This window comes from Sorex fumeus, unplaced genomic scaffold (assembly GCF_029834395.1).
Source record: "Sorex fumeus unplaced genomic scaffold, SorFum_2.1 ptg000122l, whole genome shotgun sequence".
Lineage (NCBI taxonomy): Eukaryota > Metazoa > Chordata > Mammalia > Eulipotyphla > Soricidae > Sorex > Sorex fumeus.
The window spans coordinates 18,513,490-18,538,064 of NW_026606179.1; the positions used below are offsets into that span (position 1 = coordinate 18,513,490).

Genomic DNA, 24,575 nt, shown 5'->3' on the forward strand with positions numbered 1-24,575 from the left:
TTATACTTCATTAGGACAAATATAGACCAAGTTTCTTTTGTTGTTTTGTTTTTATATCAAGCAATGCTCAGGGGTTACTCTTGGTTCTGCACTCAGAAGTCACTCTTGGCGGTGTTTGGGGTGCGAGGGATCGAACCCAGGTCAGCTGTGTGCAAGGCAAGAGCCTTAACCTCTGTACTATCTCTCTGGCCCTAGACCCAACTTCTAGATCCCTTTTTTTTTTTTTTTTTGCTTTTTTTTGGGGGGGTCACACCCAGCGATGCTCAAGGGTTGCTCCTGGCTCTGCACTCAGGAACTACCCCTGGCAGTGCTCGGGAGACCATATGGGATGCTGGGAATTGAACCCGGGTCAGCAGCATGCAAGGCAGACACCCTATTTTGCTCCAGCCCTTTTCTTTTTTTTCTTTCTTTTTTTAGATCCCTTTTACAGTTTAATTCAGGTTCATGAAAAAATTCCTTGAGTGAGGGGCCAGACAGTAGTACAGCAGGTAAGTGCTTGCTTTGCACACGGCTGACCCCAGTTTGTTCCCCAGCATTCCATATAATCCCTTGAGCACCACCAGGAGCAATTCCTGAGTGCAGAGCCAGAAGTAACCCCTGAGCATGGCCGCTTGTGGCCCCCAAAACAAAACAAAAATTCTCAGAAGAGAAGGGGTGACGCTGTGCCATAGGACACTGTTTTAAGCTGCCTCTAGAATCTAAAACCAGAAAAGAGATGCCTGAGGAGGCAATGGCAGGCCTGGAGGTGGACACTCACCCCTCTGGGAGATGGACCCCCAGCTCTGCCACCCCAATCCCGTCCAGCCCGCGCTACGGGTCCTGGTTCCCGGTTCTTCAGAGCTGAGCTCAGCTTCCGTTTCCTGCTGGCAATGTGTCCTACAGGCATGGTTCACAGAGATCTGCTGTACAGAGAATTCATCCGAGACCTGTACATGTCGGGCTCATTTATTCCCTCCCCACCAGCTTCAGGACTCTGACAGACCCCAGTTCACAGAGCAAGTCACAGCCAATCCAGTGACTGGCCAAGCCAGGAAGGAAGAAAACAGATTCAAATCTAGGCAGGGCCTGTGCTTTTTAATTTGTAGGGTTGGGGGCTACGGGGGGAGTGGCCACACCCAGCAGTGCTCAGGGGACCTGGCGGTGTTTCCACGTGCAGTGCTTTGCTCCCCAGCCTTTGAGCCATCTCTCCGGCAGATGCCCCTCTTTGTTCTCTTGCAATTTGGGGTCTTCTCCCTGGCGCGCCTCTGCACTTGCCAGAATAGAAGTCTGATCCATACCCAGCGGAAGAGAGCGGAGCACCCCCTAGGAAGTTAGGGTATTTCTCCCACCGGAACCCACTACCTCCAGATCATGGCAGACACACACCCTCTATCCCCCGTTCCTCCCCTCCCCATCGGAGCCAAACAAAAACCAGGCAGACTAAGAGTTCTCGGCACCCCCACACTCCCTGCCCCCACCCATCCCCTTCAACACACAGCCCTTCCCCAGGCTCCAGGAAAAGGCCAGGTTAATGGACAGGATATTAGTCAGTTCAAAGTAGGAAGCTCTGGGGCTGGAGATACAGTCCAGCAGGGAAGGCACTGACCCTGCACGCAGCCAGCCCGAGTTTAAGCCCCAGCACCACCTAAGGTCCCCTGAGCGCCTCCAGGACTGATACCTGAGCAGAGAAAGAGTCAGGGGTAAGCCCTGAGCACTGCTGGGTGTAGCCAAAAAGAACAAACAAAAGCAACAAAGAAGGACATTCTGACAAAGATTCTGGACAGGTGCCATCCATGCCTGCTGGCCATACATGGCCTCCTGGTCCCATACCCCCACCCCACCTTGCCGAGACCTCTGGGGTTAGAGAGCGGGCTCTCCCGAAAAACAGAGCCAGGGCGGCTTAAGTGTTTGAGACTTGCCACAATGCCAGTGTCTGTCTCAATTCCAAAGAATCACCAATAGGATGGGAGGTTTTTCCAAGCCGGCGGAGGAAGACAAAGACGCCGCCGCAGACAGAAGGAGGCTGATTCTATTCTCTTGTCATCATCGGGACCCCACCACAGCCACAGCCACTGTCAGAAAAGGACCTGCCAACATTTCAGCCCTTCCCTTCATCTTCTGAGGTTCCTGAGATGGGGAAAGAAGAGAGAAAGATGTGATTGTCATAAGGACTCCATGAGGGACCAGAGCCATACTACGGTGGGTATTTGCCTTGCAGGGGCTGGAGCGATAACACAGTGGGGAGCATTTGCCTTGCAGGCAGCCGACCCAAGTTCAATTCCCAGCATCCTATATGGTCCCCTGAGCACCACCGGGAGTAATTCCTGAGTGCAGAGCCAGGAATAACCCCTGTGTATTGCTGGGTGTGACCCAAAAAGAAAAAAAAAAGAGCACTTGCCTTGCATGCAGCCAACTGGGATTCCATCCCTAGCATCCCATATGTCCTCTGGTCACTGACACGTATGTTCCCACTGAACTCCTAAAAATGATGTACCGTGGCCAGGAAGTAAACATTTTTGGGGAGATGGGGGCTGGGTCACAACCAACCATGCTCAGAGGTTACTCTGAGCTCAGGGATCACTCCTGGCAGTGCTCAGGGAACCATATGGGATGCTAGGGATCGAACCGGGGTTAGCCGTGTGCAAGGCAAATACTCTACCCGCTGCACTATTGCTCTGGCATCAGGAAGTACAACTTCTGGCAAACATATGATCCCTAGGAAGCACAATGAGCAAGAAGAGAGCACCCCAACAAAAGGAGTATACGACCCTCAGGAGGAGCACAGGGACAGAGTATACCACAAGTGAACACCACCAAAAATGTACAAACAGGGGCCAGAGCAATAGTACAGTGGGTAGGGCATTTTCCTTGCATGCGGCTGACCTGGGTTTGATCCCCAGCACCCCATGTGGTTCCCTGACCTGAGCATCACCAGGAATCATCCCTAACATAGAGCCAGGAGTAAGCCCTGAGCACAGCCGAGTATGGCCCAAAAACGAAGAAAAACAACACACACACAAAAATGTGCAACACCACAAAGGCTCTTTATCATACCCTTTGAAACAACAAGAAAAAGTGGGAGGTAAGGGGGTCGGAATAAAAGAAAAGATAAGAAAACAACATTCCCCTGGGCATCTTCAGTGATTGGTCTAGGGATTGACATGTGACCTAATACTAGAGAGGAAGCTGCCTGAGATTGAAGTCTGCCCACGGACAAAATAGACCAGGGAGTGGACTGGCACGGTGCTCAGAACTTCTGACTCCACACCCAGGGGTGGCTCAGGGGACCATATGGGATGCCAAGGATCAAACCCAGGTCAACTGCATATAATGGCAAATGCCCTACCCACTAACTCTCTTGATCCCGCCCCTGAAATGCTATCTTTGAGACACTTAAGTGGATATCCAATGGCATTAAGACTCTTTGGTTTGAGGACTGGAGAAATGATAGAGCAGGTAGGGCGCTTGCCTTGCACATGGGTGACACAGGTTCAGTTCAGCATCCCATATGGTTCCCTGAACGCCTCAGGAGCACAGAACCCTGAGCACTGCTGGGAGTGACCCCAAAACAAAAAAAGACATTTTCGTTCTGTTTTTGTGCCATATCAGGTGGTGCTCAGGGGCTACTCCCAGCTCCATGCTTAGGGACCTCTCCGTGAGGTGCTCCAGAGACAATGTGATGCTGAGAATTAACCCTAGGCCTCCTGTAGGCACAGTTCACACCATTGAGCTCTCTTTCCAGTCAGGAGAAAGCTCTGAGCATGGCCAAATATGGCCCTGAAACAAACAAAAACTAAAGAGTCAAAAACAAAAAAAATTATGAGCCAGAGGAAAATAGATGAAATGATTGGGCAGGATAGCATGGCCGATAAGGCACTTGCCTTGCACGCGGCCAACCCGGGTTCGATCCCGAGCATCCCATGTGGACCTCAAGCACTGCCAGGAGTAATTCCTGAGGGCAGAGCCAGAGTACTCCTGAGAACTGTTGGGTGTGTGGGTGTGACCCCCCAAAAAAAATAGATGAAGTGAGACACAAGTAAGTGTGCTCAGGGCTTCCTCCTGGCGCTGTGCTTAGGCGTCACACCTGGCCAGGCTCAGGGAATATCCGCAAAGCTCTACCTGCTTTATGATCACTCAAGCCCATAGAACTTTCTGCAAGTTGTGGCCCTCATCTGTCCACAACTGTGGCCAGCTGTGACATTTAGAACATTTAAAATGTGACTAGTGCACTTAGGAACAACGTTTTCAGTGTATTTAACTTTTAGTAGCTTGGTTTCAAACGTGAACGTCACAAGCTATCAGTGGATACTATAGCTTGCCCACTGGAGACCAAGAAAATATATAAAGCATTAGAGAATAAATGCCATAGGATTCAACATAGCCCTGCACTGTTTGTTTTGGGGCCACACCCAGCAATGCTTGGGGGTCACTCCTGGCTCTGCTCAGGCATCACTCCTGGTGGTGCTCGGAAGACCATATGGAATATGGAGGATCAAACCTGGATAAGCTGCATGCAAGGTAGAAGCCCTCCCCACTGTAATATCTCCGTGATCTCCCTGCGCTATTTTTTTAACCTTAGGAAGCACCTAATGGAGTATCTCAACAGCCCCATTATACAGATGAGAAAACAGAGGCTCCAGAAAGGGTGTCAATGACACTGTGAGAACCAACTGAGCTAGGTTTGGGACTATGGTATCTTTGATTCTGATGCCAAGACAATGCCCTGCCCCCACACCCCTGGGCCCCTGTCACCTAGCGACCCCCTGTCCCCCACTGCAACTTACCACCAGTTGGTTGCCTGCTACCTTTTCTTTATCTCCTCCAGGATAACATCAATAATTTGTAGCAACTTGGCCTCTTGCACAAAACCTTCACCTCTCTGGGCACAGAGAGAAAATGCAGATGTGGCTGTTTCCCCTGTCCCCTGGAGACCCCAACACCCCATCACTCCTGTCCAGGTCTCTTGCCCAAAATCACCTTCTTTGAATGGACCAGTTTTTCTTCCACAAACACTTCGAATTCTCCTGTAGTCTGAGCAGATATGTCTGACTCCTGGAGAGGGAATGTTGGGCATGGGGGCAGGGGGCGCTCTTGAGCTCCCCTCCACATCCCTTGGGGGCCTCACCAAGCCCACATGCCACCAGCACACTCACGAAATTGAGCTGATTGGGAAACTGCTCTTCCAGAATACTTCTCAGTAGAGCATACTACAGGGTGGAGAGGACCCTGTGGTCAACGGTGTGGGGGGCCCTCCCAGGCCGCACGCCCCCTACCTCCAAGCCCCAAATACTCACCTGGATGCCATAGCTTCAGAGACCACTGGAGACAAGAGTAGAGATGGGGGGGGGCAAGTGGGAGGGACACCTTATCAGTGACTGGGACCCTATGTCTATCCCCTCCTTCTTTTCTCCCATAACACAAATGTGGTGAGTTCAGGGACTGGAAAGATAATACAGCTGGTACAGCTGGTAGGGCATTTGCCTTACAATGGCTGATGAGTTCAATCTCCGGCAACCCATATGTTCCCCGAGCCTTCCAGAAGTAATTCCTGAGCTCTGAGCTCTGATCTCAGAGCCAGGACTAATCCCTGAGCACCGCTGGGTATGCCTGCCTCTCCCCCCCAAAAAAACACAGTCCATAAGTGCCCCACAACCTGCTGGCTTTCGGCCACAGGGAACCCCAGTTCCTCCAGCAATGCTGCAGGCCTGCCTAGCTCCGGCCTTCACGTGGGCTGACCCCTGGGCAGAAGAGATAGTCCAGAGGGAAAGACGCTCGCCTTGCACGCAGCCCACCCAGATTCCATGCCCAGCTGCCTATTTGGTCCTCCCCCTGCTTCAGTACCACCAGAGTGGTCCCTAAGGGCAGAGCCAGGAAGAAGCCCTGAGTACTGCACACCCCCACCCCAGGCACCTCTGTCACTTCCTTCTGCCTTTTCTCCTCAATCATTCCCTTGGGAAGACCTTCCTGAGCACCTGAACTAAAACTGTGGCCCTCAAGATACCTATTGGCCACAGCACTAGAAACTAGGCCTTCTGGGGCCGGAGCAATAGCACAGCGGGGAGGGCGTTAGCCGTGCACGCGGTCAAATCGGGTTCAATCTCGGCATCCATATGGTCCCCCAGCACCGCCAAGAGTAACCCCTAAGCATTGCCCCAGGTGATTAAAAAAAAAGACAAAAAAAGAAACTAGGGGGCTGGGGTGATAGCCCAATGGATAGGGCGTTTGCGTTGCACGCGGCCAACCCGAGTTCGATTCCCAGCATCCCATATGGTCCCCTGAGCACTGCCAGGAGTAATTCCTGAGCGCAGAACCAGGAGTAACCCCTGTGCATCGCTGGATGTAACCCCTGTGCATCGCTGGATGTGACCCAAAAAGGAGAAAAAAAAAAGAGAAACTAGGCCTTCTCTATGCGCCCCCTGCTGGCCATACCTGCCTTCCCGCTGTATCCCAGGCACACTCAGGGCACAGGCTAGAGATCGAGAGGGAGTGGTGGGATGAATGGAGACAGTGATGGGGTCAAAGAAAGGACTGGAGGGGGTCGTCAAGGAGGAAACCGGAGGAGACACATCAAGTAGGAAAAGGTGAGGGGAGAGAGGAGAGTCTGTAGGAGGGAGGAGGGGAGAAGGGAAAGGGACAAAGACAGGGAGGGACAGGAGGGGAGATGGGGAAGGAAGAACGGAAGGAGCAAGGGCAGGAAGAAGGGAGGGAGAAAGAGAAGGAGGAGGGGAGAAAGAGGGAGGGAAGAAGGAAAGCAGAGGAGGGGAAGAGGGAGGAAAGGGACAGGGAAAGCAGAGGAGAAGAGGGGGGAAAGCAGAGCAGGGGAGGAAAAGGAGAGGAGGGAGAGGGGAGAGGAGAGGGAAGAAGGGAAGACAGAGTAGAGAAAGAAGAAAGGGGAGAGACTGGAGGTCTGGAGGGGTCACTGCAGGGCTGGAGGGATAGTACAGTGGGTAGGGCGTTTGCCTTGCACATGGCCAACCCGGGTTCAATTCCCAGCATCCCACATGGTCCCCCGAGCACCGCCAGGAGTAATTCCTGAGTGCAAAGCCAGGAGTAACCCCTAAGCACTGTCAGGTGTGCCCCACGAAAAGAAGGAAGAGGAGCTGGAGCCATAGTACAGCGAGTAAGGCGTTTGCTTTGCATGCGGCTGACCCAGGTTCAATCCCTAGCATCCCATATGGTCCACTGAGCACCGCCAGGAATGATTCCTGAGCGCAGAGTAGGAATAAGCCCTGAGCATCACTGGGTGTGACCCAAAAAGCAAAATAGAAAGAAACTAACTTGGGGCTGGAGCCAAGCAGCTAGGGCGATTGCCTTGTAGGCAGCTGACCCAGGCGACTGGCCCAGGTTTGATCCCAGGCAACTCAATCACTGCCAGGAGTGATCCCTGAGCACAGACTAGGAGTAAGTGCTGAGCACAGAGGGCTCTGACCCAAAACAAACAATGCCAGGAATCAGGCCTCGGAATAGGAACAGGGATTTGAACCTCTGGACACCAAACAGAACTAGAAGGTGGAGCCACATTCCCACCAGAGAACTGGAACTGGGAAGCTTCCTGACTGCCTCCCTCACTCTTTGCTGCAATCCTGACCCCAGGAACCCAATCTTCCCAGGGAAAGCCAGACTGCCTGGACCAGCCCATGCAAGGGAGAGAGCAGGGCCAGCCCCCTCACCAGTAGATCACTCGGATTGTGATCCTGTTGTCGTCTTCCACCTCCTCCTTGGGGGTGCCCAAGGTGGGCGAGAACTGTGACCTCAGGAATTTCATATTAGGACCCTGAGTGCTTTGCAGCCCGTGGGTGTCATCTCGGGAAGCCGCTTTGGAAGCGGTTTGTAGCTTTGGAATTTTGATTGGCAAGTCTGCTTTCTGGGTGGGCAAATCTGTGCCTGCTGGAGGGAGTGAGGGTGGGGGTGCAGGATGCGGCTCTTGAGCCGGCCTGGGAGCGCTGGTGTGGAGAAATGGATAGGGCTTCACCGCCGACCCCAGAGCCGTGTTCTTAACAGGCATTGGAGAAGATTCTGGGGTCAGCTCCAAAGTTGGGATGTTCAGGTCAGGTTCGAAAGCAGAGGTGGTGCTCGGGTTCAGGACCAGGGCTGGGGGGCAGTGGGAAGTTGATGGTGGGGTCTGGAACAGGTCCAGAGTGGGGGCTGGAGTCAGTTCAGACTGAGGAGCTGAAATTGGAATTGGGGTCCAGGATGGAATCTGGTTCTGGGTCACAACTGGGGAGTGGAGTCTAGACTGGGGAGGTGGAACTAGAGTCTGGGTGGGAATCAGGTTCTGGGTCAGAGTGTGGGCCTGGAATCTAGATTGGGGATCTGGAACCGGGGTCTGGGTGGGAATCAGGTTCTGGGTTAGAGTAGGGGACTGGCGTCTAGGCTGGGCAACTGGAACTGGGGTCCGGTCGGGAATTAGGCTCTGGGTCAGAGTAGGGGACTGGAGTCCAGACTGGGCAGCTGGAACCGGGGTCCGGGTGGGAATCAGGTTCTGGATCGGAGTCGGGAACTGGGGTCCAGACTGAGGAGCCAGATTTGGGATCTGGACCAGAGTACCGAGCCCCAGCTGAGGGGGGGTTTGAAGAGAAGTCAGGGTTGGAATCTGGTTCAGCGTTGAGGCTCCAACCTGAGGTAGGACCTGGACTGAAGCATGCATGGGGCTCGGGTACTGGATCAGAACCGGAGTTTGGACAGGGCTCGGTGTCTGGACTGGAGCCACGAACTGGACAGGAGGCGCCATCTGGGTGGGTGGCGGGAACTGGATGGGAGGCGGGAACTGAATTCGAGGCCTGAGCTGGGTCAGAGGCGGGGCTGGGGTCGGAGGCGTGGTCTGGACGGAAGGCGTGGCCTGGACGGGAGGCGTGGCCTGGACGGGAGGCGTGGCCTGGATAGGGGGCGTGGTCTGGTCAGCAGGTGTGATCTGAACGGGAGGCGTGGTCTGAGCTGGATGCCGGGTTTGGGCCGGAGACGGAAACTGGACCGGAGTGGACATGGAAGTCGGACCGCGAGTTGACGTGCGGGGCATGTGGACTGGCCTTGACAGGTGAGCCGGAGTAGAGATCTGGAACGGAACTGGAGACTGGGTCGGAGCCCGAACGTGCATTGAAGTAGGGTTCCGGACCCGGTCTGGGGTACGGACCAGGGCCATAAGCCGGGTGGGAACCCATCTCTGGTCCGAGTTCCTGGCAGGGGTGGAAGACCGGACTGTGACTGCGTGCCGGATGGAGGCGGGGTCTGTGGTCCGCACCCGGTGGTTCATGGGTGCCGGGAATGTGGGGGACGGGCCCCGGTAACCAGGCTTGGGATCCCTCCCGGCCCTCCTTCCTATGTTGGTGGGAACTTCACCCGCTCTAAGGTTCTAAAAGGGTGGTGGTCATCAGGGGCGACTGTTGCATCGGATTCCACTCAGGGCTCGATTCGATTGCCCTGGGCCCGGGATGGGGTGGATGCCTAGAATCCCTCCCTTCCTTCTCATCACTGGTGTAAGGAACGCCTCTGCGTTCCCCTCGCTGTCATTAACGGGCAAGCAGCGTTTGGGGCATGTTTACTGAGTGCGTGAGGGATGATCGTCCCTGTGCTTCCGCACAGTGCCAGCAGTGTCAGTTCGGGTGGGTAGGACTGGGGCGAGGAAGGGCTAGGACCCTCGGGATCACAGGAGAGGGGTGAGAACCCGTCCAGAGCCATGAGAGAGGACTTCCTAGAAGATAACTGAAGGCCTGAAGAGATAGTACAGCGGCTAAGGCGCTTGCCTTGCACACAGGGTCACCCCCTCGCCCAACAGGAGTGATCCCTGAGCACAGAGCTAGGAGTAAGCCCTGAACACTGCTGGGTGTGCCCACACACACACACACACACACACACACACAAACACACACACGTGTCTACTGGGAAGTCTACTGAGAGATCTGGAGAAAAGTCCTTATAATAGTAACAATTTGGGGGTTGAAGCGATAGCACAGCGGGTAGGGTGTTTGCCTTGCACACAGCCAACACGGGTTCGATTCCCGGCATCCCATATGATCCCCTGAGCACTGCCAGGGATAATGCCTGAGTGAAGAACCAGGAGTAACCCCTGTGCATCACCAGGTGTGACCCCCAAAAAAGAAAAAAAAAATGGTAAATATTTTCTCTCTTTTTTTTTTCTTTGCTTTTTGGGTCACATCTGGCAATGCACAGGGTTTACTCCTGGCATTGCTCAGGGGGCCATATGGGATGCTGGAAATAGAACCCGGGTCAGCCGTGTGCACGGCAAATGCCCTACCCGCTATGCTATGGTTCCAGCCCCCTATAATAGTAACAATTGATGTGTAGCAGTGCTCTGTGTAATAGTGCTAACTCTACCCATATCCCATGCTACCAACTGGTGGCGTCAGAATTCAGTTACCAAGCCATAACAGAGGGGGCGGTCCACCCTGGTTCCATCTGGGGCATCCCAAATGGTACCCCCTCAGGAATAATACCTGAGTGGAGACCCAGGAGTAACCCCCACGGGTGTGACCCAAAAAGCCTCCCCCTCCAAAAATAAGAATTCATAGTGCAGCAATGGGCAGCCCCCTTCCCCATCCTGCCTCGTGGGGCTTAACATCTGCTAAGGGCTTATCCAAGGAATTTTCTATTTGTGGCCCAATCCCCAGCTCCTGGAGCAAGGTGAGACAACACAGTAGTGCTCCATAAAATGCTTGTCTTTTTCATTTTATTTTGCTTTCTTTTTTAGGGTCACACCCACCCGAACCCAGCAGTGCTCAGGGCTTCCTCCTGGCTCTGTGCTCAGAGAGCACTCCTGGCAGGGCTCCGGGAATCCTTTGTGGTACTAAGGATTGACACTGGTGGTGCCTGTGAAGCAAGCAACCTACCGCTTAGACTTTGTCTCTGGCCCCTTTTGACTTATTTATTTAGGGTCTGGAGAGATAGTACAGTGGGTCAGGAAAGATAGTACAGCGGGTCAGGCACAATCCCCAGCATCCCATAGGGTCCCCCAGCACTGCCAGAGTGATCCCTGAGTGAAGACCCAGGAGTAACCCCTGAGCAGGGCTGGGTGTGACTCAAAAACAAACAGAAGAAGAATGAGGAGGAGGAGGAGGAGGAGAAGGGAAGAAGAAGGAGGAGGAAGAAGAAGGAGGAGGAGGAAGAAGAAAAAGAAGGTGGAGGAGGAAGAAAAGGAGAAGGAAGAAAGAAGGAGGAGGAGGAGGAGGAGGAGGAGGAGGAGGAGGAGGAAAGAAGAATTTAATCAGTTGGGAAAATAGTTCAGAGAATAGAGAACTACCTTTCTATCTTTCACTCCAGTTTCCCCAAAAATAGTGTCTTAGGAAGTCATAATGCAATTGCCGTGCACCAGAATATTGATATGGGTCTGAGCCATCAATGAGGTCAGAGATGGCCTTCCTAGAAGGCCATGATCCGTGCAGCTCCCAGCTCCTGATTACTCTTCCTGTACTAAACCGAGGGCTTGGATCTCTAATGCTAGGAAGTGCTGGAAAGAGGCTTCCTCTCCTGTGTGATGCTGGGCAAGTGTTTTCCCCTCTCTGGACTCCAGTTTGCCCCTCTGTAAAATTGGCTTCCCTCTCCTAGCATAATACAGAGAATAGATGCTTACTGGAACTCTGTTAGGAGCCAGCCTCTTGGTTTGTTTTGTTTTTTAGTTTTTAGATCACACCCAGTAATGCTCAGGGCTTGCTCCTGGTTCTGCACTTAGGAATCACTCCTGACGGTGCTCAGGGGACCTCATGGATGTCGAAGATCAAACGCAGGTCAGCTGCGTTCAAGGCAAGTGCCTTACCCGCTGTACTATCTCACCAGCTTCCACCAGCCTCTGTTTGGAGATGCTTTGTGCTTATTATTTCATACAGTGTTCTGAAGCAGATCCTAGTCAGTGAGAATAAGCCGACCTGCTGAATCACGTGACAAGCCAGGTGCAATGAGACCACATTTATAGACCGTTTCAGAGGGAACGAGTGAAACACTGGAGGCATTCAGCCCTAAAGAGACATCCACCACAGGAGTCATTTTAATGAACAACTTATCCTTTTATTTTTTTAAACCACTTGGATTGTTTTCTCTCTCTCTCTCTCTCTCTCTCTCTCTCTCTCTCTCTCTCTCTCTCTCTCTCGTGTGTGTGTGTGGTGTGTGTGTTTGGGGGGGGCAACAACTGCCAGGATCACTTCTGGAGGGCTCAAGGCACAGTATGGAGTGCCAGGACTCCAACCCTGAATAGGAATCCAAACACCCCACCTGTTGTACTATCTCTCTGGCCCCTCCGGATTGTTTCTGACCCCTGCAGCATCGACACCAAAGACAAAGAACCTTTCATAAATGACTGAGTAGAGGGGAGAAAGAAAACCAGCATATAAATAACCAGTATGTACAACTTCCAGAGGTAAAAGTCTCCCTGCCACCACTTCCAGCTTTGCCCTCCAACGTGTCCGAGGTAGAGACTGGGAAGCACCCAGGAAATAGAAAAACATCCAGGCTGCATGCCCAGGGGCTGATGGAGAAGGAGCAGGTCAGGCCTAGAAACACAGTGCAGGGGCAGCGTTAGAAACAGCAGCAGTTTCTGGGCCGGGACTGATAGTGCAGGAGGCGGGACCCTCGCCTCACATGCAGCTAACCCGGATTTGATCCCCACACCACAGATGGTCCCCTGAGCAACACCATGAATGATGCCGAGTACTGCATGGTGTAAGAAAGAGAAGGGAGGGGCTGGAGCAATAGCACACCGGGTAGGGCGTTTGCCTTGCAAGTGGCTGACCCAGGTTCGATTCCCAGCATCCCATATGGTCCCCTGAGCACCGCCGGGGTGATTCCTGAGTGCAGAGCCAGGAGTAGCCTCTGTGTATCGCCGGGTGTGACCCAAAAAGCAAACGAAGGAAGGAAAGAAAGAAAGAAAGGAGCAAGGAAGAAAAAGAGGAAGGAAGGAAGGAAGGAAGGAAGGAAGGAAGGAAGGAAGGAAGGAAAAGGAAGAGCTTCTGCAAATAAGGAGGGAGGGAAGCAGGGAGGCAAAGCGGGAGTGTCAGTCTCAGCCCTGCCCTGCCCTCTTCCCAGGGGCTGACAACCAGGGAGGCTTTGGCTGAGCCCCTCACCCCACCCCCAGGAGGAGGGGAGGGGAGGGGTGATAGGGGAGAGGAGAGGAAATATGAAAGAAAAAGACCTCCGGTCTTTCAGAGAAAATGGTCAGTTCAGAACAGCAAGTGAAATCAAGGACGAATGAAATGATCAGAACCGTAAGAAAGTGGGCTGAAGAACCTTCCAGTGTCTATACCCTTCCCCCCTTTGACAGATTGAGAAAAGGGACCACAGGAAATGCAGGGGGTTGCTCCGGCCAGGGTGCTCACAGTATACTACAGACGGGGAGTGTAGAATGGGCTAGTACCTCCCGAGCATAGACCGACGGGGCAGGTATGACGTAAACAGTACGAGATTCTCCATCCTCAGGGCGACTCCAATCCACTGAGGGTCTGCTGCGAGAGGATAAAAATCCAGGCTCTAAACTCTCGGTTAATGTTTTTTTTTTCCCCTTCCCACCACCGGGGAATCCCAAAACCAGCGACTGTGGAACGACCCAGTCAGAATAGGCTCAGAGTGGCTGGAGTGACAGCACAGCAGGTAGGGCGTTTGCCTTGCACACGGCCGACCTGGTTCGATTCCCAGCACCGCCAGGAGTAATTCCTGAGTGCATGAGCCAGGAGCAACCCCTGTGCATCGCCGGGTGTGACCCCCCCCAAAAAAAAAGTAAATTAAAAAAGAATAGGGGTAGAAGCCGAAGACGGATCAATCGGAAAGGTCCGACGAGGAACCGGCCAACTCCATTACACAGACTAGCCACCCTGGGGGGCAGCTGGACTGTCGCTGGCCCGGCCCCTCACCTTGGGCCGTCCCCGGAACAGTCCTGTGTCCTCCTGTTGTTGAGGGCATCGGGGAGTGTGTGCGCTGGCTCCGGGGTCCCCGCCAGTAAGCGAGACCCAGTGTCCCGGCCGGGGCCGCGGCGTCGGATATGGACCAGCAAGAGCCCGCCACCGGCCAAGCCCGCGGCCACCAGCAGCCCCAGCGCGGGCGGCAGAAGGAAGCGCTGCGCGTCCTCGCCCTGCCGCGGGCCCGGGGCAGCCGCGGGCAGCGCGTCCGCGCCGTCGGGGTGAACCGGGAACTCGCAGCGCGGGCCCATGTAGCCGGGCGCGCAGGCGCACACCAGGCCCGAGAAGTGCGCGTAGCAGCGGCCGCCGTGGGCGCAGGGGCGCGCGGCGCAGGGGTCGGCGCGTTCGCGGCAGTCGCGGCCGCCGAAGCCCAGCGCGCAGGAGCAGCGGCGCGCGCCGCCGCCCTCCAGGCACGTGCCGCCGTTGGCGCAGGCGCGGCCGGCGCAGTCGTCCAGGTCGTGCTCGCAGCGCGGTCCCGCGAAGCCCGCGCGGCAGCGGCAGCGCAGGGAGTGGCCCAGGTCCAGGCAGAGCCCCCCTGTGGGGAAGGGGGCATTAGGGGGTGGAGGGCGGGCCCCGCAACACGGGCCTCGCAACACCCGCCCCCCAAGGTCGCCTGCCCGCTGTGTCTCAGCCCTGGAACCCCAGACTCGCTCGCGATTTCGTTTGTCCCCTCTATCATTTAAGGGACAGTTTGGGGCCCGATTGCGGGGTAGGCACTTGCCTTGCACGTGTTCGACCCGGGTTCGGTCCTCGGCATCTCTTGTGGTCCCCAGAGCACCGCCAGGAGTAAATCCTGAGCGCAGAGCTAGGACTAATCCCTGAGCATCGCCAGGTGTGGCCCAGATGCCAACATTTAAAAAAATAAGGGACAGCTTCTTGGAATTTGCCAGGAAGCAGCCGGCTTGGCTTTGTCCCTCGTGTGGGGTGAATTGAGCTTCACCTCCTGGGCTCTCTGGGTTTGACCCTTTTCTCTCCGTCTCAGCCACCCCTTAAAGAGTGAGCACAGCCAGGACGTCGTGGTGAAACTCCCCAGTCCTTTATCCCTGACTAGAGATCCCTTTCCCTTTTACCTCTCTTTTTCATCTTTTCTCATCCCCAGCTCACCTGGACTCGACTCTTGCAGCCCTGCTCTCAGCCCACCACAGCCCTGACCTCGCTGGACTGTGAGAACTAGTCTGCCTCCCCCTGATCACTGCTGGCTGCTGAGAGAACACACCCAGTGAATATCAGAGAGGATATTACTATAGGAAGGGATTCTTGCACATTCAAATTTGCTTTTTTTTTTTTCTGACTCTGTGCTCTGTGCCCCACCTCTGGTGGTGGTACGGCTACCACATACTCTGTGCCAGCGACCGAATCCGGGGTCTACAGTTTGCAAGCCAAGCACCTTAACCCCGGTACTCTCTCGGCCCCCGTATCATTATCGTGGTCAGCGTGACTAAGGGTGGGGTTTGATTCATTCCTAGCCGAATCTCCAGGGAGGGAAAAGAGCTCCCTGTCCAGGATATAACCTATAACCGGGCAGCCTAAGACCAGGCATAGGGGACAGGTCACAGCCATGGAAAAGCAGAACCTGGTAGCTCAGCCCTGACTGACAGGGCTCTGCCCCGCCCCTCGATTGGCCACGCCCACTCTAGGCCAGCCCCCTTTGTGGGCCACCCCCCCCCCCACCAAGCCACATGCCCAGGCCCACCCTCCCTCCCTCGGGTGTTTTCCTCCCTCACCATTCTGGCAAGGCTGCAGACTGCAGCGGTCCACTCTCTTCTCACAATTGGAGCCTTGGAAGCCCGGTGGACAGTGGCAGATGTAGGCAGAATCGGGGTCTGCACCCCCTACACACAAGCCACCATTGAAGCAGGGCCCATCAGCACAGGTCACCCCGCTCACCTCGCAGCGCGCCCCGTAGAAGCCCCGGGGACAGGCGCATTCGAAGGACGCCGCTGTCTCCTGGGCAAAGGCAAACGCAAGAGGACTTCGGATGCGGGAGGGGGAACTCTGGGGAGCAAAACCCCAAGCCCCTTCTCCGTCTCCCTCACTGAGGGGGGCTGGTCATGGTTGGGGTGTCTCTTGGGAAGTCCCCTCCCCCCCCCCGCAGGAATCCCGTTCCCACCTCTCCAACTTGGCCTACCAGAATCCACCAGCCTGCTCCATCCTCCCCAGTCCCGGCCCTAAAGCCACTTCCTGCTTCCAACTCCTGGCTCTAAGCCCTCCTCTTCCACGCTGTCTTCTCTGATAACCCTTCTTTCATTTTATTTTATTTGTAGTTATTGGGCCACACCCAGTCTGCGTCCAGGAATTACTCCTGGAATTGCTCTGGGAACCACATGGGATGCTGGGGATCAAACCCAGGTCTGGCACCGTAGTTCTATGGCTCCAACCCTCTGATGAGCCTTCTTGGGTCCTGACCTAGCTGAACCCTAAGTGTGTCTCACAGTCCCCCCCCCCCCCCCCCGTGGCCAGACTTGAGCTATTTGATCCCAGGACACACCAGGCTTTGGTCTCCAAAACACCTGTGCTTTGCAACGGCCACTCACTGCCCCCACTTCCACTCAGCCAAGACTGGCTATATAAGCACCAGGTCTGGGCCATCACTGGGGAGCCTCTAAAGTGCCCCCAGAGCCAGATGCCTGGCCCTCCAGCCCTCCTGGAGCCCTGAGTTGTTCTCACCCCACAGACTAGGGGCATGGAGGTCATTATGGGTCACCCCCTGCCACCTCCTCACTCCCGTTTCCACACCCCACTGAATCCTGCCGGAGGCCTTCGTGCAAACTGGGTTCCCTAGGCCGCCTTCCTTGGGCTGTTTCTTAGGGAGCCCTGACAGGGCTGGCGGAAACCCCCAGTTTGGAAGGGTAGGAGAGTGATACTGACACTGCAGCTGCCCCCATTAGCACAGGGGTTCCCATCACATGGCCCCGGTCCGGGGCTGAGGCATCCAGGGCTGGCAAGGGATGGGCCCCTGGGGCAGCTGCTGGTGGAGACAGGGACGGTGCAGAGGGGCCCTGTCCAGCCATCCAGGCATTGACACTCATCGGGCTGCTCACAGAATCCATGCTCAGGGCTGCAGCCGGGCCGGCAGACAGCTGTGGGCCAAAAGAGGAGAGAAAACAGCAGCTGAAGATGTGGGGGAATTCGGACACCTCAGCAACGCCTCCCCCCTTGGACCTGCAACTGTCTGGGTACATGGCGCTGCCACCCCGAATTTACAGACAGGGAAACTGAGGCTAAAAGAGGAGAGGGGAGGGTGTGTGCCCTGCTAGGGAGCAGCAGTGCAGGGCTTAAAGTCAGCCCTGAGGCTCCAAAGCTATGCTTCTGGGAGGCGTCTGGAGTAGGGCCCACCCATCGAGTGTGGAGAGAGGATGAGGGGAGGGCTCAGGGGTGGGGAAAGGCCCCCACCAGGGAAGATGTGGAAGAGGGTCTTGGATCAGAGGATAAGTCTGAGAGTCCTGAGGCCTTCTGGGACTCAGAAATTTGGGGAGGGGATTGAGGAGTGGAAGCTGGGAAGCTTTAGGAGGCGAAGGGGGCCAGAGCAATAGGCAGGTAGGGCTCTTGCTGTGCACACAGCCAACCTGAGTTGGATCCCCAATACCCGCCCCAGGGTCCCCTGAGTTCAGAGTCAGACTAAGTTCTGAGCACTGTGGGATGTGGTGTGCATCTGCGTGCATGCGCGCGCGCGCGCGCACACACACACACACACACACACACACACACACAAAGGGGTATGTAATCATAGGGATGAAAGAAGGAGAATTGGTATTTTCAGAGGAATTTCTAAGGCTCCTGTCGGGGTACTGTAGAGAATACCCCCAGAATTAGAAGAGCTTTGAGCATCTTTAAGGGGCAAAAGTTTGGGTTCCTACGGGGGTTGGAAGATAAGTTTAGGTTCCTAGTGGGAATGAAAATATAGGAAAGAGGGAAGGGCTGGAGTTCCCAGGAAGAGCTGAAGAGAGTTTAGGGGCTTCCGTTTCCCCCCACGGCATAGCTGGGTCATGGGAAGTTGCTGAGAATGGGTCTGGGGAGGGGCCGGAGTCCCCAGAACTCCGGAGGCATCATAGCCGGGAGCAGAGACCCCTGAGGAGCTGGAGCGGGGAACTGGGATACAAGGGCCAGCGCCCTCCTAAATCCGAGGTGTGTGGGGTACTAAAGAAGCACTCTCAGGTAGCTGGGTTGTGATGGGGGCAGAGGCGCCCGGGAGTGAGCTAAGTGGGGGATCCCACAAGTAGAAGGCTGTACTTACGGGGGTCCTCGCACTCCTCCTCGGCCGGCGCGCAGGGGCGCAGTCCCGGGTCGCACCGCGAGGGGGCGCTGTGCGAGCGGCAGAGGCGCGCGCACGCGGCCCCGACGGCGGGCGGCTCGCAGCGCGCGCGGTAGGAGAAGCGCAGTTCCCAGGCACCTGCGCGCTGCACATCCCGGGCCCAGGGTCCCCCGGCTGCCAGGCGGCGCCAGCCGGCCACGCGCGCCAGCAAGCTCCAGGCCGGCCCTGCAGGGAGAAGCGAGCAGTGCTGGGGGGACCCGACCACGGCCACATTCGGGTCTCCTGTCACCCAAATAAACCCTTATCCGGGGAGAGGAGGTGAGCAGCATGAGAAAGACTAATGGGCCTTTGATGTCACCTACCCACCTAGCATCCCTATAATAAGTTCTTTCATAAGAAATCCCAAAAAAGGCTTTGGGGTGTGTATGTGGAGAGAGACGAAGCACGGTGCTTGTCTTGCATGTGGGTGAGGTGAGTTCAACCCCCCCCCCGCCATGGTATATAGTTCCCATGGCACGGCCAGGGGTCACTCTGGAGCACAGAGGCAGGAAACAGCCCCCGAGCACATCAGGGTGTGGCTCCCACCTGCAAGAAAAAAATGGGCCAGAGACATGGTTCATCAGACTGGAGCACATGCTTTACATGTCAGAGGCTGGGGTTTGATCCCCAACCCCACAGTGTCTTGAGACCACTGGATGCAACTTCCAAACAAGGCCCCAAAGTCCATATTTTGTCTCCAGAATCTTTTTTTTTTTTTTTTTTTTAGCATTTTTGGACCATCTGGGATGTTGGGGATTGGACCCAGGTCAGCCTCGTGCAAGGAAAAGAACTTTACCGGCTGTGCTATCACTCCGACCCCACACACCTTTATGTTAAAGGAGTGTGAAGCCTCTTGGTGTCCTATGACATCTGAGATCTCTGTACGACCGAGGATAATATCAGGGATTTTTTTTTTTTTTTGCGGGGTGGGGGGGTTGGGTTGCGTGGCCTACATACCAAGAGGTGCTCAGGGATCACTCCTGGCAGTGCTCAGGAGACTATATATGGAGTGCTAGAGATTGAACCTGAGTCAGCCTCATGCAAAACAAATACTTTACCAGCTATACTATCACTCCCATCCCAGTATCAGGGCTCTGGAAAGGGGGTAGTGGGGGAGGGTTATTACATCCCAATTCATACCTCACAATCTTCTAAGGTCAGAATGATGGGGGGTAAGTGTGCTCTGGGTTAGATCCCCAATACCTCATGGCTTCTGGAGCACTGCTGGGTGCAGTGCTGGAGGTTCCTGTGTCTGCTGGAATGGCCTTGGTGGTCCCCACATGGCAGGACCCAAGCACTGAACTTCTGGAGGCCAGAAAGAATCGCTGGAAGTGCCCCTGGGACTCCCTGAGCACCTCACAAATGACAGAGGTGCCAGCAGCTGGGCCATCGATGGCTGTCACTGCAGGGCTGTTTCCTTCTAGCAGGGCAGTGACACCCAGCACAGTGCCACAGGACATCCTTCTATCATAGTGGTGGCTGAACCCCCACTACAGGCTTTCAAAGCTATGGAATCTGCTTCAAAGGAAGAATCAGATCATCCCTACTCAACCCTGAACCTCGGTGTCAGTGTCCAGTGACACTGTCCCCTTCCCCCGGGGGACCCACATAGTCCCTGTGGACCAGGGGATAGATTCATAGAGAAGAGCCAGATGTAGCTCATGTTAGGCCCCCAGGGTCCTCAAAATCAGAGGTGACAGGCTGCACCTGCTTGGGGCTTTGCCTCTGCCTGGACTCCTCTTGGTGGTGCTCAGGGACCCAGTGGTAGTGCCCAGAATTGAACCAGGACCAGTCACATGCAAGTACTATCTCTCCAGCTCCAACCAGAACTATTTTGTATTTGATTTTGTTTGAGGGCTTTCTCCCCCCCACACAATGCTGGGGAGCATCAGGCAGTGCTCAGGAGGCCATGGTGTGCTGGGGATTGAACCCAGAGCTCTGTGCATGCCGAGCAGTCGTTCCAGTCCTTTGGGCCATCTCCCGGCCTCCAGGATTTTTCCATGTTGAGATGTCCTCAAAATCAGAGGGTCACAACCCAGGAGTACTCCCCCCGTTCCTCACCCCCCGCCCAGACAGCCCTGTGTCTGTCCCTTTCCTGCACCAACTGTGAGGTCACCCAGATTCCACAGTTCCCAGACTAAGACACTCACCTCCAACCTGCTCCCCTCCTTCTTCTCTCCAGGTTTCTATAACAAGAAAAAAGGTTCCCTGGAAGGAGTCAGGGAGAGGAAAGGGGGACGGTGTCAGAAGCATGTGCAGTGGAGGTCAGGGGATGATGAGGGAGGGGAGGGAGGACCATTTGGGGACCTGGAAGGGGACACTCCCTGGAGGAAAGGGTTCTGGGAAGCAGCGGCATTTTGGCGGCATTTACTTTGAGTCTCTAAAAGGGATGCCCCATGCCCCATTTTACAGATGAGTTAACTGAAACCACAAAAAAACAGTACAAAGGACAAAGATCTGGAATTTTAATGCACATCTCTGCATCTCTGAACGCTGGGGCATCAGGGTGGGAGATAGGACTGGAGAAGTGAGTCATGAATATGGGCCCCAAGTGGAGTAGCAGAGTTGAATAAAGTACAAGGAGATGGGAGGGGAGGCATGTCCCAAGGTGTGAGCATATTTGGGGATAAAGACGGGGGTTTCAGTGTTTAGGGTCCCCCAAGCAGCAGAAGTAGGTTCTGTGAGTTAGGATTTCACAAGGATGAAGTTTGAGGTTCAGGTAATTTGGGGTGCTCAAAAGGAAATTGGAGTCAGAGAATGTGGAATCTCATGTTTAGGATCTTACAGTTAAGGGGTCTTTGAGTGTGGCCTTCCGGTTGGTAGTTACTCTTCTGGTAATTTGGGGTGAGGATGGGGAGCAAGTTGGGACCCTGGTAATTGGACACGGCAGAAAGTTAAGGTTTGAGTAAGGCACCCACGGGCTCTCACCGGCCAGGTGTCCCGGAAGGGCACCCTCAAGAAACCATCAGGCAATGGCAGGTCAATTCGGGGTGCTCTGGGCTGCTCGCCGTAGACGGGTCCGCGTACACTCAGCGCCGCGCCCAGGGCGCACGGAGACTCGGCGGCTCCTTCCGAGAGTCCCGGCTTCAGACAGACCCTGAAGAAGAGGCGGCAGGGGCCCCGGGCGCTGCAGGGGGACCGCGCCGCCCCCGGGCCTGGCCCGGGGCCGAAAGAGTGGATCTGCAGCTCGAAGACGCCCGCGGGCAGCGCCTGGGGCGGGAAGCAGCCACGAGTGAGGGGGCCGCGGGGACCCAGGTGCGCCCCAGCCCCTTCCCAGCCCCTTCCCAGCCTCTCCTCGCCCCGCCTCCCGCCACCCCCCGCTTTGCACCTTCAGCTCTGACCTGGGGGAGGAAAATAAGCGCCAGGATCACCGTCTGGAAGCAGCTCTGGGGGGTCCGCGGGGCAACCATGGCCTATGGGGTCTGGGGGCCACCGCGACCGGGTGGGCCGCCTTATACCCGCGGGAGGCCCCGCCCCTCCGCGCAGCTGCGGGCTCGGGGCGCAGGGGAGAGGCGGGCAGGGGCGGGGTGCGTGCAGCCGCGGCCGGTAGCGGGGTGGGGGGGGGGGGTGGTCGACTGTGTGTGCGGCTGCTGCACGGGGTAGCGGGTCGCCGCGCGCGCCGGCTGCGTGGCTTCTCTGAGTGCGTGTGCGCGTGTCGGGGCTTGGCTTCCTGATGCAGAGCAGAGCTGTCCGTGGCCTCATTGTGTGGCTTGGAGGGCGTGTGGCTGGACGTGATAGTGTGAGGTCCTGGGCCACTGAGCTAGTCCTAGAACCGGAGAAGCCGTGGTCTGTGCCCATTTCTCTAGGTGTTTGTGTGTGGGCGTGTCAGTGCCCATGCTGACTGGGCGGTCCATGGGGGTCGCGTGCTGGCGGCGGTGCCGACGGGGGGTGCTCTTTGAGGGCCGGTGCTCATGGGCTGTTCCCTCCGGAGACAAAGCCGTGCTGAGGAACCTCCGCCCAGCCGACAGGCACCCAGCTGTATGCAAATGCGGCCATCTGCCGGCGCCCCCCACTCCCCCCACCCCCGCGCCCGCAGCCCGGCTGCCCGTTTGGCCCTGGGAAGGTGTGAGGAGCAAATGGGCAGGAAATTCCGTCTCCGCGTCTCAGGGGGCCGCTGCCGGGCTCCAGGCTGAATAGGGAAGAGGCACCCCGCCCTCCCGGCCCTCCCTGAGCCCCATGGTGTGGAGCAGATGTTGCAGCCGGTGGTCCTGATCTCCGCAGTCAGGCGCTGAGCGCACCCCTTTATTTGACATTTTCTGGGCCACAGCCGGCGATGCTCAGGAATCACTCCTGATGATCACATGTGGTGCCGGGGAAGGCAAGCGACCGACCTGCTGTACTAACTCTCCGGCCCCAATGCGCAGAGCCCTTCAGATGGAGAGAAATGGCACATTCAGAGCGTGCTACAGATTCCTTTCTTTCCTTCCCTCATGCCTGGGTTTATAGATTTTTGTTTTGGGGCCACACCCAGTGATGTTCAGGGGTTACTCCTGGCTCTGTACACAGGAATTATAGACCATATAGGATGCCAGGAACTGAATCCAGGTCCGCAGAGTGCAAATGCTCCATCTGCTGTACTATTGCCCCCCCCCCCCCGTCCCCCCCCCCCCCCACAAGCCTAGGTTTAATAATGCATGCTCCATTTCTGCCTGGTAACGGCTCCTCCCTGCAGTGGTGGGATTGAATTCAGGCTTTGGCCCTGTGTGTTCCTCCCAGTCCTACAAATTTCTCAAGAACTAGGCTAAAGCAGGTACACTTCTGTCTCTGCGTACATAAGGACACATGCAAGTCAAGTACTCTCATCACTGAACCTCACCCCCAATCTGAGTGATTATTTTTTTGGCTTTTTGGGTTCATACCCAGCGACATTCAGGGCGTTGCCCCTGGCACTGCATTCAGGAATTACTCCTGGCAGTGCTCAGGGGACGATATGGGATGCTGGCGATTGAACCCTGGTCAGCCACATGCAAGGCAAACGCCTACCCCCTGTACTATTGCTCTAGCCCCCACTTCAGTGATTTTTAGAGGGATATTTGGGGGAGCAGCGGTCTTATTCTATGGTTGCTAAGAGGTTACTCCCTACTTGATGCCCAGAAGTCATGAGGGGCTAGAGTTTGAACTGGGCTTCCTGCATGCAAAAACATGCCCTTCCAGAGAATCAAACCAAATCTCTAGTCCCTGAAGCAAAGGATTTTGTTTGAGCCATACTGGACAGTGCTCAGGGGTTACTCCTGGCTCTGCAATCAGGGATCACTAAAGGTGGTGTTTGGGGGACCATATAGAATGCTGCGGATTGAAACCAGGTTGGCCACATGCCAGGGAAGTGCCCTATCTGCTGCACTATCACTCTAGCCTGCAAGGCGTTTTTAATGAAGGGTTAAAATAAACATTTTGAGTCAGGGTTGGAGAGTACAGTGGCTAGGGTGCTTGCCTCAAAATGGCTGACTTGAGTTAGATTCCCCAGCATCACATATGAATGAATGAACAGAAGATTCTGAGAACTGAAGTCAGAGAAAGCTGACTCATCCACCAAGTCAGGTTTTCCCTCAACTTGTCATATGCCGCGTTCCCGTTAGTCCCAGGTCACCATTTAGCTTTCACTTCTCTCGGACAAGGGGACTGGGACCTCCCTGTGTTTCCTCTACCCCACACCCCATATGGGGTCCTCCTGCTAGATTCTTCCATGGTTCCCTAGTGCCATCAGAATATATTCTGTCTTCTAATGTTGACACTCTGTTACTCCTGGCTCTGAACTCAGGCACTATTTCTGGCAGTGATCAAATAACCATATAGGATGCCAGGGATCAAACCCAGGTTAGCTGTGTGCAAAGTAATGCCCTGCCCATTGTACTATGACTCTGGCCCTTCTTTTTTTTTTTTTTTTTTTTTTGCTTTTTGGGTCACACCTGGCAAGGCACAGGGGTTACTCCTGGCTCTGCACTCAGGAATTACTCCTGGCAGTGCTCAGAGGACCATATGGGATGCTAGGAATCGAACCCGGGTCGGCCGTGTGCAAGACAAACGCCCTACCCGCTGTGCTATTGCTCCAACCCCAACTCTGGCCCTTCTAAGGCTGACATTTGAAGCCTCACCATCACTCCAGCCCCTGCGCAGACTGACTGAGCAGGAACCAGACTCCGTGGAGGCAAGAAGGTCTGTACTTAAGACAGGTGAAGTGTGTTTCCGGTGGAGGGGGTGGGTGGCTCAGATGGAATTGGAGCTGCTACTAGAGGCAGCTGGGGGCGGGGGGGCAGCCAACTCCCGGCCTGGAGAAGCTCTCCACCTTACCCAGAGCCAAGAGCGCAGGCTTATTTCCCCCAGCTACTGTACTTGTAGGTGTGAAGTGGATTTTAAGGGGTGTCAGGGCTCTCTCCCTTCTCCCAGAGCTCTCAGAGGTGCTGGGTGAAGAG

General features: G+C 55.5%; 1 protein-coding gene across 1 annotated transcript; it reads right to left on the reverse strand.

Annotated features, from left to right (window-relative positions):
• Positions 1 to 12,351: 12,351 nt before the first annotated feature.
• On the reverse strand, positions 12,352 to 21,575 carry DLL3 (delta like canonical Notch ligand 3). Its single transcript, XM_056136925.1, has 9 exons — positions 21,507 to 21,575; positions 21,094 to 21,375; positions 20,316 to 20,373; positions 18,109 to 18,351; positions 16,743 to 16,954; positions 15,599 to 15,821; positions 13,830 to 14,409; positions 13,337 to 13,421; positions 12,352 to 12,476 (listed from the first exon to the last, which is right to left on the reverse strand). The coding sequence occupies exons 1-9, from the start codon at positions 21,573 to 21,575 to the stop codon at positions 12,471 to 12,473; spliced, it is 1,758 nt and encodes a 585-aa protein (XP_055992900.1). The 3' UTR covers positions 12,352 to 12,470.
• Positions 21,576 to 24,575: the final 3,000 nt, after the last annotated feature.

What these genes read in the sequence shown, in the direction of transcription:
- DLL3 (XM_056136925.1), bottom strand. Translation starts at nt 21,575, where the DNA reads ATGGTTGCCCCGCGGACCCCCCAGAGCTGCTTCCAGACGGTGATCCTG. An exon ending in CGCTTATTTTCCTCCCCCAG is followed by an intron (nt 21,376 to 21,506) that starts GTCAGAGCTGAA and finishes TTCCCGCCCCAG; the next exon opens with GCGCTGCCCGCGGGCGTCTT. An exon ending in TGTTCCGGGGACGGCCCAAG is followed by an intron (nt 13,422 to 13,829) that starts GTGAGGGGCCGG and finishes CTCTCGCAGCAG; the next exon opens with ACCCTCAGTGGATTGGAGTC.